This window comes from Argiope bruennichi, chromosome 11, assembly GCF_947563725.1.
Source record: "Argiope bruennichi chromosome 11, qqArgBrue1.1, whole genome shotgun sequence".
In the NCBI taxonomy this organism is placed as follows: domain Eukaryota; kingdom Metazoa; phylum Arthropoda; class Arachnida; order Araneae; family Araneidae; genus Argiope; species Argiope bruennichi.
This window is the reverse complement of record NC_079161.1, coordinates 8,101,356-8,116,789: the sequence shown is the minus strand read 5'-3', so window position 1 is coordinate 8,116,789 and position 15,434 is coordinate 8,101,356. Positions and strand designations below refer to the sequence as shown.

The 15,434-nt window shown below is 32.6% G+C and overlaps 1 protein-coding gene across 1 annotated transcript; it reads right to left on the bottom strand.

The window, feature by feature from the left end:
- Positions 1-1,058: 1,058 nt before the first annotated feature.
- Positions 1,059-10,171, bottom strand: LOC129957314 (alpha-1,3/1,6-mannosyltransferase ALG2-like). Its single transcript, XM_056069582.1, has 4 exons — positions 10,111-10,171; positions 8,006-8,137; positions 1,759-2,202; positions 1,059-1,063 (listed from the first exon to the last, which is right to left on the bottom strand). Exons 1-4 carry the CDS (start codon positions 10,169-10,171, stop codon positions 1,059-1,061), a joined length of 642 nt encoding a protein of 213 aa, XP_055925557.1.
- Positions 10,172-15,434: the final 5,263 nt, after the last annotated feature.

Below are 15,434 nucleotides of genomic sequence, written 5' to 3'. Positions count from 1 at the left end.
TCCTTAAAAATAGGTGGATATTATAGGAAAGGCTATTTTCGGAGAAAACCAGGCGACATCGGATAAATTATATCTCGGAATGTACTCAAAGGAACGGGCTGAACCTTCATAATAATCTTTGTTTTCATTACCTCTAGAATGGTGTCCATTTTTTTGTGAGCAAATGGGCCTTTTTCAAATCATTGGGCTTCCATCTATCTTTCTTATAAAGATTTAAAAAAATGCTTGGAAATTTTATAGGGTTTTTTTAAAAAAGATATTTTAATTTTAAAAAAAATTGTAAAAAGCTGACATATTTATCCTGACATCACCATTAAAAGGGTTTGAATACCTTCTTTATTTATAAGTATTTTATTGATTTTTTGAATTTTGGTCTGAACGCAACGAATTTCTATCGGTAAAGACACCCCTTGTTGTAATGTATTAGATCAGTTAGGCTGAAATTTGTTAAATATATAAGATTACCAAATTATTTTAACTTTTTCATTAAATTAGATCGATTTTTTTTTTAAACAAAAACACCAAAATTTGACAAAGCGTCATGTTTGTATCCAAACTAAAAATTCCTTATCTTGTAATCTGGAAGTTGTTACTAGTTAAATCTGTGAAGTGGTTCGGGTAGGGGGTGTGAGTCGGAATTATAAATTCTTTGGTTCGAATTCCATTTGAATCTTTGCCGTTTTATTATTATTATTCTTTTCGTTAAAGATCGATGTTGGTTTGGGTACTACGAGATGTTCCGAAAATTAAAAATTTTGCTGTCTTGCAGTCTGAAAATCTATTGGGCTGAAACTTGCTAAGTATGATATATTTTAATATATCATACGTATATCTATATTCTATCAAAGCTTCCCACCAAGCATACAAAAAAAAAGAGGTAATTGTGAGTTATCGTACGGTTTCGATATTCTTCATATTTATGGAGGGCTCATATTGAGCACTTATAACTGTGTTGAATTTAAACTTTCAACTGTTTTTTTTTATTTGCGATGGGCAACAAAGTTGCACTTTGTTTTGTTTCTTTTAACAGACCTGCAAAGTTGGATTTCCACTTCTAATCACCCTGTAAATAAGGAAAAACATTTTTAAAAGATCAATTAACTTATCTTAAATCGAAATTTAAGAAATCCCCTCCACCCCATTCATTAGCTAAAATGGAACTCGTACTACAAATAATTGTGACTAAAGGAAGGTTCATTTATTCTTATCAAATATCAAGAAAACAATAAATAAAAGAACTCAAATAAGAAATGACTTGTCACGAATGTTAAATATTATCACAATTTGAACAATATTTTTAAAAAAACCACTTTAATATTATTACTGATTTTGAATTAACATTCAAATATTTATTTTAATCATTATTTGCAATAATATATTGAAGAATATCTTTTAGTTTGACATTGTACAATATGTCACAACTTTATGGTCCCTTTGGAATTACAAAATGACGTTTCAACATGATATATTTTTACTTACAAAAATTAGAACAGAGAATCAATTTACCATCGACAAACAAAATGAATTTTTAAACATACAACAAAGAATTCCAGTTTAAATAAATATGCAAAGTAACATATAAATCGAAATTAAACAAGCTGGTCCTCCTTTTCCGATTAAATCTGAGTCACTGTAATAAATGAAGCTGCAAGAGTAAAAAAATAAATTTTGTCTCATAAAAATATGTCGATGTTATTTAAGAAATTTCTTCAATTATCGTCTTCAGTTTTAAAGCAAAACTTTGGAAAGAGAAATTACGTTTCACGTGTTCTGAAGCAGCGTTGCCCAGCTCTCGAGCCAAGCTGCGGTCTCTTGTCAGCAGAGCCATTTTCGAAGCAAAAAATTCAGGAGTGGCATCACAGAGGAATCCGGTTTGTTCGTGCAGCACGGTCTCCAGGGGCCCTCCACTGCTGCAAGCAAGCACAGGACGCCCTAATAACATTGCTTCTAACGGAACAATTCCAAAATGTTCATTCGATGGAGTGTACAGGACCGCAGTACAGCTATGGAACAGCACCCTCTTGGCATCGTCACTTGGAGATTTGAGAAAAGACACAGATTCTCCCAAGTAAAAATTCTGAACATGACTCTGCAGTTCCTCGTAGTGTTCTGTGTTTTCTCTCACGCGGTCGTCGTATCCACCGGCGATGATAAGGTGAACTTTCGAAAACTCTTTAGGATCCAGCATTCTTTTTAACTTGTCTGCAAAAGAAAGGTACTATAAAGTATCAGAAGTTACAAGAATCATAAAAATTTGCAACAAAATGATGCAAGCTACTCAAAATGGGTAATAACATTAAAAAGTCGTGTTTTTTATTTTGTTCACTTTCATTTATTTATTTCGCGAAAATAAGTTCTATAGACGTAAAACATATTTTAACAGTTGCATGGCCAAATAGAAGAAGCTCTTGAAATTTTAACTTCACTTTCTTCCATCACGGGAGGCATATTATGTACAAGAAGCGATGATAAAACTGACGTCCATTTACATCGCGATGCAAGTATAAAAAGAGAAAGAACTCCCCTTTCCCGATCATTTTACCATGAGACCCTGACAGGGATTTCTTTGACACATGTCGATGTTGGCAAGGAAATTTTAAGTAAGAAAGATTGGTCCAAGAAGAATTTCCTGATCGAATTCCACAAGATGGAATTGGATCAGGAAATAAGAGAACATTTTAGAATGAATTTAATTTGGGCTAAATTAAGATACAAATTGGGAAATGAATCAATATTTTAATTAGATTTTTAAATATCATTACAAATATATATTCTTAAAGTTTGAAAAATTTTCTTTATAAAACTATTTGAATTTCGTTTTTAAGTCCATTTTTTGGGAAGAAATGCACATTTTTATATTTGCATTAATATACATGTTACTGCTACTTCCCATTTTTAATTGCTATTTTCTCAAACTATATTCTTAGGTAGAATTTTTTTTTACAAAACGCCTCACAAATTAAAATCTAATGCATATTTTTTGTTCAAATTTGATATCATAAATTCTCAACATATTCTACAGTTCTTAAACTAGAGAACAATCTATTCATTAAGAAATATTCTATAATTGTTTTAATGCTTCACAATACGAAAAAAATTGAAAATTTCATATTATTGATTAGTTGAACCCCAATATTTAAAGAGTACATAGAAATACAGATTTTGTTCAAAAACAAGTAATATATTTCTTAAGTTGTATGTTAAATTTTGAGCAAATCATTTGGTAAGCTGCTAAACTAAAAGATTTTTCAGTTATAGCTCTTTTTAAGGGGAAAAAAAATCTCATTGCTTAATTTTTAAAAATACTTCGTCAATTAACTAATATATTTTGTTAACATAGGTTTTTTTTCAATCTTTTCTAAGTAAAAATTCATTAAATTAGAGAGATATTGACGGGGGTAAAAACGAGAATCGCTATATTATACGGTGAAGGAGTAGCTGAAATTAAATAGTCCGATAACGGTTTCGTCTCTAGAAACGAGACATGCATATTGTTACAAATCTGTAATTTTGCTACCCGGTACGAATAGTATAACCGTAAGAAAGACCGTTGTACGATCTGTCCTGTGCATGCTGAGTGGGTTCCACGTCAATAATCTCGGAGCTTGGCGACAAATTTGGCGAGCATTTGGCGGCTTGGTGATGAATTTGGCGATAAAATGGATTATACTGGAAAGTTCGAGAAGTTTCACGATCCATCCAGTAGGAACCAAGATACACTCAGATACGCACTGATTGGTCTGGAAGATTCTAGCCCCGCCTCCCGGAACTATAAAAGACAGGCAGTTGCATTGAAGTTGTGTGGATCGTCAGAAGTCGTATGTGAGAGGAGTCGGAGTCACCGACAAGTAAAAGATTTTAGAGGATTAAACAGGCAAGCTGCTGAACTATAGCGATAAATGCGTTACGTTGTTGCGATTGATTAGCGGTATTTGTAGAAGACAGATTTTGTAACAATATATAATTAAGCTTCTGTCAAAGTCTCCAGAAATTGATTTGCAATGTATGTTTCTTTAAAGCAATGAAAAAAAATGTAACAAAAGCAAATGAGTATGTATATATTCTTCATGCAGTAATCAGATGTTTTCAAGCACAATTATCTGAATGCAGTTTGGTAACTTATTGTGTTCTCTCTTTTTTTCAATAGTTTCTCGATTACAAAGTACATAAAGAGAGTGTATTGCAAGCGTCACAAAATTTGACTACGAGATTTTGAAGGATCTCCACAACATTCTGTATAAAAAAAGGAAGAAAAATTGGAACTATGTCAACCTTCCAGTGAAAACGATAGTTCAAAAGCGCTTTGAAAGTAATCGGATGAAAATTCGTAAGTGCACTATATTTGTTAAATATCTATCAAATGTTGAACAAAACCCATTCATAGAATGTTTTTTTTTTGGCCGCCTGTCCAGGTTCTACAAAACGCAAAAAGAAAATTTGGTAATAATTTTAGCATCTCAAGTACAAAATCTAGCAAAATCTACATCAATTTGTACATTCGCATTAATGCAAATGCGGTGACTCAAAAACGCACTATGTTAGATATATGGCATTTGGCATGCAATTTTGTTACTTAAATTGTAACTCTATATCAAATCGATGGCTTCAAACAGCCGAAAACCAATGAGAATGATCTCTTCAAAATTCGCCGGCATATTCTCTAATAAAGGTGTTATGCACCTCCACCCCCACCCCCCGCATAAAATTATAAACCTTGAGCAATACCATGAACGCCACAAAATTTTTATTTTCAATTCCACACATGAGAGATCTGTCCTTTGTAGTAAAGAATACCAGTACTTGTGTATTAACTGCATCTCACTGAAGAATAATGGTAATGCAACATTCCCTGTTTCCCAGTACTAATAAGACATTTACAGCCAGCTGTGTCGTGGCTGTTACTTACTAAACTCCTCGAGATAGCCAGATGGTGGATCTTTTCACCTGGGTGGTCTCGCATCTGTTCATTAGCGACTACAGTGAAAGACCACATGTGGAATTCCTCGTCCAAGAGGTATGGATACTGTCTGTCCACGACAAGAACACCGCTAGACAATCGTCTATGTTTACGGCGGGCGTTATAGAAACAGGTTGCGATAGGGACGATCCATTTCGAATGGGTGGAATCGGACAGAAGTCTGGGGGGGGGTATTCTTTTTCTTGGCGTCAATGTGAAGCGATAAAAGAAAACTTGTTGCTCATTCGTCTTCTCGCTTTAGTCGCAGTTGCACGTATCTTTATATTCGCTTAGCTTACTTCTTTTATATTTTATTAATCTTTTCTTTGGTTAATATTAACTGCATTTCATTATTTAATATTTTTTTTGTCTCTTAAATTTTGATATCCTTTAAAATGCCTTTTCGATTTCAGAAAGGAGTGACTTTAAAATCACAAGCACGAAAAATTGTGCATAATGTTGGAGTGTCGGAATTCAATTATTAGGTAAATTAAAAATGAAGTTTCGACACTGGACAAAACGGAAGTTTTGAGTACTCTTGGAACAATTGAAACTTTTAAAGCAAATTATACTCAGCTGTTTGTATAAGTAAAATTAATTGATTATTGATTTTTAATTTTTTTATTGCGAAATATAATTTAACTATATAATGGTATGAAGAAAATATTATATTATGGGTAGCGCATTACTTTTTTTTTTTTCAATAAAATAAAGAAAAATAGTCATTTATTCAGGCTTGTTTTCTCGCCTCCCTGTTGTTTCAATAGCTTTCCTTCTTAACTATCATTCCAAGAATCTACAAATTTATGCACGTTAATGTGAGTTAGAAGGATTAAAGTATTTAACGAGATTCCTTTCTACTCAGGTGCGCTGATTGTGAGAATAAAAGGGTGGCAGATAAGTATTCTCAAACGGTATTGTTGGTCTTAGAATAGAAATGTGAAGAACATTGGGAGTAAAGAATTTTCAACCCCGAAATGATAAAATACATGCAGGAATTTGGATCCTTTATTACTTCGAGCTCATGACTACTGATATGCATTGAAAGGAAAAGTTCATTTATCACTCTATTATTTGAATTGACAGTTCGTGAGAAAAATTTTTCTTTGAAATAATTGTATTTCTTTTTCAAGCCAGGGAAAATGAATAAATGGTAATCTGGAATACAAAAACAAACTTTTACCGCGTTTTTCGTAGAATAATGTAAAGCGATGTTGGGCTTATTTAATTGGGTTCCTTTAAGTCCGGGACATCCGGCACGTGCATGAATGAACACTTGAATTATCTTCAAATTCAGAATACTTTTACATATAAACTTTGAGAAATTAATTATGCTGTAAAAAGCTTGTGATATTGAAAATAAATTACAACTCAAAGTTTGATTTTTTAAAATCTGAAAATTGATAGAATGGTAATCGTTAACTTTGTGTTTTGGGAAATAGTATATACATCAGAAAAATAAATAAATATAAATTTGGAAAGGTTTCAAGCATATTTAACAATGAACATTTTACTTTATAACAGAATAAAAGCAACCTTTTATAAAAATTATGAAACAATTACGATTAATTATGTTATAGTTTTTATGTTAAATTAGACAGATTACCTCGCGTTTGCTGCGGAGAATTTGATATTAATAACTTATATAAATTTAAAACAAATGAAATGAAGACGATTAATGTTTTTTCATGCATGATTTTACTTCTTAATTATTATTTTTTTCTTCTTGTGCAATCGTTAGACATACAAATAATTATTCAGTTTTTCTATTTGATTTGTTTTGTTCTTTGTATACACATGACAGGAATATCAGATATTTTCAATATTCCGAGTATGCAAATGATTTTCAGCTTAGTGAATTATTTTTTAAATTTGTTTTCAAGAATTAAATGCAATAATACCAAATATCGCCAATTTGGCGTTAAATGTGCCAACGTAAGAAACTTGAATTAATTTCTACCTCTGCGAAATGAACTCTTCCTACAGTAACCTGTTTCTATAACGCCCGCCGTAAACATAGACGATTGTCTAGCAGTGTTCTTGTCGTGGACAGACAGTACCTATTACTTAAATACCTGTGCATCATTGGCGCTACAAACCTGTTACCTATTTTCTGCATGTTCTATAGCCTGTTATCTTATGTACGTGTTTGTGTAATTCTGTATATTGGAGATTTGAGAAAATCTGTCATACGTAAATGGAATATAGGAAAAAAGCTATGCATAGATGTTTACTAAAATAATAGTAATTCACGCCGTTTCTTCGTACTTTATAATATCAGTTTGTCTACATATAAGAGAAGGAGACGCAAATATTTTCATAAGATACATGTTGGGGATGCTATTCAAAACTTCATAGCATAATTTTTCTGGTTGCATTTTCTTTTTTTTTTTTTTAAATCTTCTTTTCCTAAAAATCTAAATTTTAAAAAATCTAATTTTTTCTTCAAATTTATACGAAAGTTTTCATTATAAAAACAAAATAATTTGTTTGTATTGGGTGACTCAAAAGGCTGCTAACATTTAAAAATTCAATAATTTATGGAATATTATAAGCAGGGAGGTAAAAATTGATACACATCCGTGAAATGGTATGGGGTTTTATTGAACCCCCCCCAAAAAAAAAGTGGAAGAAATGGTTAACAGATGGCACTTTATATGATAACAAAAGCAAAAATTAACATAACAATAGATTTTTTGCAACTACTGTGCACATTATAACAAATGCTCACCATGTTGGAGGTTATTCACTAACAATACCTATAGTTGAGAGACAATATTGTGAACAGCATAACTTAAGTACGGTGAAAAATTGTCGACGGTTGTTGGCATTTAGCATCTCTAATGAGGTCGGGCGATCACTTTAGACTTGCGATTCCATGCAACCTCACAACCAATAATCACACAGATTAAGATCTGGGGACCTGAGATCTCAAGCCTAACGGACCTGGAGACTCAGCATGCTATTCTCACCAAATGATGTGTGCAAGAAATCTTTCACATGTCAAATAATGTGGGAGTGGAGCGCCATCTGGCAAAAATGCCATACCTTCCAGCTGGTGTTTACCAGCCAGGCTAGGGATGGTGTGATTCTGTAACATATAAACGTACCTCGCACCCGTCACGCTCACATTTTGAAAAGCAGAACCACATATTTCCTCGGATAAAAAAGGCTCAGTCACTATAGATGTGGTAAAAACACATCACACTGTGACTTTCTCGCCATGCATTGGAGTTTCCATGACATTTTAAAGATTTTTGCTAGCCTAAATTCTGGAGTTCCAAATTATTCAGTTGAGGAAGTTGACAGACCCTCGGAGTGTGAAATGGGCTACGTCGATCCACCACACATTCGACAACCAATAGTCATCTCCCCCCCCCCCTTTTTTTTTGAAATGCCCATACCGTAAATGCTCTCTGCTTCACAAAATCGGCAGTTAACAGTTCATGATGACGCTGGACTTTGTGCAGACAACATGGAAGGATACTCCTTGTTGTCTGCACTCCTTGTTGTCTCCTCCAAATAACAGTGCATGGAATGCTGGAGCAACTTGCATTCCATGTACGGTTTTTTTTAAAAAAATTAATAAAAAAACCCATATTGTTTGAAACATGAGTGAATTTTTATTTCTCTACCTACATTATTCCGTAAATTATAGAATTTTCAAATGTTAACTGACTATTGAATCATCCGGTAAACGGACGATGTTGACTGAGTTCAAAATTTTAAAGGACGACTAACCTGTTTTTGCACATATTGCAGTTTATACACAATTTTTCTCAAGAATTCCGAAAATATCAGAAAAAATATCATTTCTGCAACTTTGCTTAACGGTGGCCGTCCGGCCACCGTTAAGCACATTCCGTTTTCAACCTGCCGCTTAATCTTGCAAGCAAAGATACCCCAACATGCAACATCACTAAAAACAGCGCCTGGGGAGTCCTTTTGAAACAGCGCAAGTTAATATTATGGGATGAGCGCACAATGTCACACTAACATGCATTAGAGGCGTTAAATCGCAGCCTGCAGGACATCCGCGACAACCAGGCTGTGATGGGCGGCGTTGTCGTTTTACTCACAATGTTTGCAATTTTAGTGAGCACTTGCGGACTATCAAACCCCCTCCAGCTGTGGGATAAATACAAGGACGCTTTATCAGAAGATATCATGCATAGGCTGGATGGCACTCACAATGACCTAATCATTAACGGAGCTTAAGTAATGATTGAGGGGCAAGATGCCTAGCTCAGTTCTTATACATATACATCAAAATTTCCTTGCGAACGAAGTTGCAGGTAATAGCTAGTAATCTTATAAATGCTTTATTCTTAAATCGTTAAATAATCAAAAAATATGAGTTTTGAAAGTGGAAGATGGAATACTAAAGCTGTTTTACTATCAAAAACATTGTAATTTGAATGTGAGCAATTGATTATAATAAAAAAAAATTCGAGATAATAATGCATACTTATGAAATAAAAATCTTTTTTTATCTGTATATTTTAAACTTAAAACATATTACCACTATTTTCACTGTAAATTTGTAAATATATAATCTAAAACTTTTCATTGCGGTCTTAAGTAACAATCAAGGTTTTGGTTATTCTGAAATTAAGTGCTTTTCTCTAAAACGAAAGTGCTAATTTGTGACATATGAATAGAGTTTTTCCCATAAATTATTCCACCTGGGGCCAAGAAGTGTTAAGGTTGGGTGCTGAAATTTTATGTGAATACCAAAAAAAGTTAAAAGACATGCCAAAAGATGTCATTTTCCTCAATAACACAACAGTGATGAAAGCCAGCGATGAATGTGAAAAATACCTGACAGTTCTGTAAATAACTACAGAGTATGTTCACTTATTTTGTCCAGTGTTGGGCCCTGATAATAGATTTTTGCGGCATCTTTCTTACAAAGACAAGATGAAGTTTTAAAAAACATTTGCAACAACAAAAAGGTACCTTCCAAGAAAAATCAAAGAAAATTATGACAAACAATCTATTCTTATAATGATTATGCAAATTCGATTATATGCAGTCGTCAAAAACCACGCTCCTACACACTACAATGAGGAAAAATAGTCTATCATTTTATTAGCTCAAAAATACATAAACTTAAAAGCCAGTGGTAAGGGAACTGCGCTATGGAAAACTACTGGCTAAGTCAAAAGGCGTTTTTGTCGCTTCTTCAAGTAGAGGAATGTCAGAAACGGTCATGTCCATAAAGATAATGCTCTGTCTCGTAAACTCCGCTCAAACATTCTCACTTCTATCAATAACTTAAAACATCTTCATTTATAATTGGAAAAAAGAGTGCTCTCATCAGTTAGCAAAGTATCAAAATTAGGAGACCTTTCACACACACACACACACACACACACACACACACACACACACACACACACACACACACACACACACACACACACAAAGCGTTATTAAAAATTAGGATTTAAAAAGCTTTTAAAATTATATGCCAATACCACCATTCAATACAAAAGAATACAATTGTATTAGATGCTAAATTTTTTTGCTGCATCAGCTGTTTCAAATCTTTTTGTAACAGCACACCACTTGTTATTGCTTTATCCTCTTAAAAAAGACTGGAGCTGTAATAATTTGAAAGTGACGTGACTGAATACTTTAAAATCCTTCGCAATCTGCAAAAGATTGCAATACAAGGAATCCTTCTTTTAAAAACATATAAAACGGCATTTGCATACCGGTCCTTGTTTCGAATAGCAAGACCAAGTTCAGTTCAGTTATATTAACGTCCCGTTAAAAAGTAACACGAGGGATATTGCGGGACGGACAGCGTAATTTTGATCTGTGGTCAAATAACGAGGATAACACCTGAACCCCCCCCCCCCCTCCAGATTTCCGCAACACATCAATGCGAGGACCTCTGACCCCGACGGATATAACGTGAAACACACATTTCTATATGATGATTCTTCGGCGGAATCGGATACCGAAACTGAAACCCTCCATTTCCGAAGCCGAGACCTTACCAGCAGACCAATAAAAAAACCATTTTCTTTGTCATCAGCCCCTAGATATAAAATTCTGGATAAATCGGTTATGCAACAAAAATATCTAGGGGCTGATTCCATATATGCGAACGTAGCAAACAGGTCGATTGCTAAGCTTATACATCTGCTTGGATAAGCGAGACAAGGTCTGCTTATATGGAACTATGCATTAGTAGAACTATCCTTTATTTATATTTACATTTCAGGCATTAAAGCAGTAATGTTGCTAAAAGAAAGATTGTTTTCTCTTTTTTCAACGTTACCTTTAAGCAGGGAATTTGCACCATTATAGAATATAAAAAAATAAATAAACATGTGGCTTTAAATTCCGTCTATCAGTGACTCGAATGTTGCCTTGTGGTTCAAATGCCAGCTAGTGCTCGTAGCTTCGAGACCAACACTTGAAATTCATTTTATTTTCAAGGTTTTTCATTTAATAATAATTATTTTTTTAATTTTACGGATAGTGTGATTGATTATTTTTCTTTCAGAATTATAATATTTTGAAAAGAATTTAAAAAGATTCAATATTTTATTTAAAAATGCTTTCAAAAGAAAGAAATTGAAGAAATAAAGAATTAAAGAAAAAATAATAATTCGGAAAGAGATTCAGACCATACGCAGACTTATCCTTTCTGATTTACACATGGCTTTCAAGCAGGGATTTGTACCACTATAGAATATACATGAATAAATAAATATGTGACTTTAAATACAATCTCGCAGCGTCTAGTCTGTTACTTTGAGATCCGATTGCAGAGTTACCAACCAGTGGCCGTAGGTTCAATTCCGGATCTTGCATATCGTTTTATTTTCATGGTTTGACATTTAATTACAATTTTTTTCAACTTTACGGAATGTGAAAATTATTATTTTTCTTTCAGAGTTGTAATATTTTAACAAGAATTTAAAAAAATTTCAATCTCTTATGCAAAAATACTTCCAAAACAAAGAAATTGAAGAAATAAGTCTAAATTCGGTCAGAGATATGGGCATGCGCAGACTAATTCCCTCTGAAATACACATGGCTTTCAAAGCAGGGATTTGCACCATTATCAGATATAAACAAATAAATAAACAAGAGGCTTTAAATTCAACATAACAATGGCTCGTATGTTACATGGTGGTCAAAGTGTCAACTGCCAAGCACTCGCCAAACGTTCAAATCCGGCTCTAGGAATACGTTTTATTTTCACTTTTATCAATTTTTTTTTTTTTTAATTTTAAGTATAAGAAAAAAATTATTATTCTTTCAAAGTTACTATATGTTCACAAGAAATTAAAAAGACTTCAATATTTTATTTAAAAATACTTCCAAACTAAAGAAATTGAAGAAATAAAAGTCTAATTTCGATCAGATATTCGGGCATGCGCAGACTTATTCCTTCTCATATATACATGGGTTTCAGCAGGGATTTGCACCATTATAAGATATAAATAAATAAATAAACATGGGGCTTTAAATTCAACCTAACATCGTCTCGTATGTTGCCTTGTTGTCAAAGTGTCAAGTTGCCAACCAGTGGCCGAGCGTTCGAATAAGACTCTAAGAATACGTTTTATTTTCACTTTTTTTAATTTTATTTAATTTTTTTTAAATTTTAAGTATAGTGAAAATTATTATTCTTCTTTCACTAGTTGCTATATTTTCACAAGAAATTAAAAAGACTTCAATATTTTATTTAAAATTACTTCCAATTTAAAGAAATTGAAGAAATAAGAGTCTAATTTCGATCAGAGATTCGGGCATGGGCAGACTTATTCCTTCTTATATATACATGGCTTTCAAGCAGGGATATACACCATTGTAAGATATAAATAAATAAATAAATAATTATGGGGCTTTAAATTCAACCTAAAATCGGATCGTATGTTTCCTTGTGGTCAAAGTGTGAAGCTGCCAACCAGTGGCCGAACGTTCGAATCCGGCTCTAGGAATATGTTTCATTTTTTCATTTTATTTAATTTTTTAAAAATTTTAAGTATAGTGAAAATTATTATTCTTCTCTCACTAGTTGCTATATTTTCACAAGAAATTAAAAAGACTTCAATATTTTTTTAAAAAATACTTCCAAACTAAAGAAATAGAAGAAATAAGACTCTAATTTCGATCAGAGATTCGGGCATGCGCAGAATTATTCCTTCTCATATATACAACTTTGAAGCAGGACAATGCACAATTATAAGATATAAATAAATAAATAAACATAGGGCTTTAAATTCAACCTTACATCGGCTCGTATGTTGCCTTGTGGTCAAAGTGTCAAGCTTCCAACCAGTGGCCGAACGTTCGAATCTTTCTCTATGGGTATGTTTTATATTCACTTTTTTTCATTTTATTTAATTTTTTTAAAATTTTATGTATAGTGAAAATTATTATTCTTCTTTCGCTTGTTGCTATATTTTCACAACAAATTAAAAAGACTTCAATATTTAATTTAAAAATACTTCCAAACTAAAGAAATTGTAGAAATAAGAGTCTAATTTCGATCAGAGATTCGGGCATGAGCAGACTTATTCATTCTCATATATACATGGCGTTCAAGCAGGGATATGTACCATTATAAGATATAATTAAATAAATAAACGTGGGGCTTTAAATTCAATCTAACATCGGCTCGTATGTTGCCTTGTGGTCAAACTGTGAAGCCTCCAACTAGTGAACGAACGTTCGAAACCGGCTCTTAAAATACGTTCTATTTTCACTTTTATCCATTTTATTTAATTTTTTTTAAATTATAAGTATAGTGAAAATTAATCTTCTTCTTTCACTAGTTGCTATATTTTCACAAGAAATTAAAAAGATTTCAATATTTTTTTTAAAAATACTTACAAACTAAAGAAATTGAAGAAATAAGAGTCTAATTTCGATCAGAGATTCGGGCAAGCGCAGACTTATTCCTTCTCATATACACATGGCTTTCAAGTGGGGATTTGCACCATTATATGATATAAATAAATCAATAAACTTGTCGCTTTAAATCCCAACTAACAACGACTCGTATGTGTACTTGTGGTCAGAGTGCCAAGCTACCAAACAGTGACCAAGCTACCAACCAGTTCTCATATACACATGGCTTTCAGCAGGGATATGCACCATTATAAGATATAAATAAATAAATAAACATGTGGCTTTAAATTCAACCTAACATCGGCTCGTATGTTGAATTGTGGTCAAACTGTCAAGCTGACAACAAGTGTCCGAGCGTTGGAATCGGGCTCTAAGAATACACTTTATTTTCACTTTTATCCATTTTATTTAAACTTTTTTAAATTTTAAATATAGTGAAAATTATTCTTCTTCTTTCTCTAGTTGCTATATTTTCACATGAAATTAAAAAGGCTTCCATATTTTATTTAAAAATACTTCCAAACTAAAGAAATTGAAGTAGTAAGAGTCTAATTTCGATAAGAGATTCGGGCATGAGCAGACTTCTTCCTTCTCATACATACATTCCTTTCAAGCAGGGATATGAACATTATAAGATATAAATAAATAAATAAACATGTTGCTTTAAATTCAACCTAACATCGGCTCGTATGTTTCCTTGTGGTCAAAGTGTCAAGCTGCCAACCAGTGGCCCAACGTTCGAATCCGTCTCTAAGAATACGTTTTATTTTCACATTTTTTCATTTTATTTAATTTTTTTTAAATTTTAAGTAAAGTGAAAAATATTATTCTTCTTTCACTAGTTGCTATATTTTCACAACAAATTAAAAAGACTTCAATATTTAATTTAAAAATACTTCCAAACTAAAGAAATTGTAGAAATAAGAGTCTAATTTCGATCAGAGATTCGGGCATGAGCAGACTTATTCCTTCTCATATATACATGGCGTTCAAGCAGGGATATGTACCATTATAAGATATAATTAAATAAATAAACATGTGGCGGCTTTAAATTCAACCTAACATCGGCTCGTATGTTGAGTTGTGGTTAAAGTGTCAAGTTGCCAAACAGTGGCCGAGCGTTCGAATAAGACTATAAGAATACGTTTTATTTTAACTTTTATCCATTTTATTTAATTTTTTTAAATTTTAAGTATAGTGAAAATTATTATTATTCTTTCAAAATTGCTATATTTTCACAAGAAATTAAAAAGACTTCAATATTTTATTTAAAAATACTTAAAAACTAAAGAAATTGAAGAAATGAGAGTTTAATTTCGATCAGAGGTTCGGGCATGCGCAGACTTATTCCTTCTCATATATACATGGCTTTAAAGCCGGGATATGCACCATTATAACATATAAATAAATAAATAAACATGTGGCTTTAAATTCAACCTAACATCGGCTCGTATGTTGAGTTGTGGTTAAAGTGTCAAGCTGACAACCAGTGGCCGAGCGTTGGAATCCGGCTCTAAGAATACGTTTTATTTTCACTTTTATCCATTTTATTTAATCTTATTTAAATTTTAAATATAGTGAAAATTCTTCTTCTTCT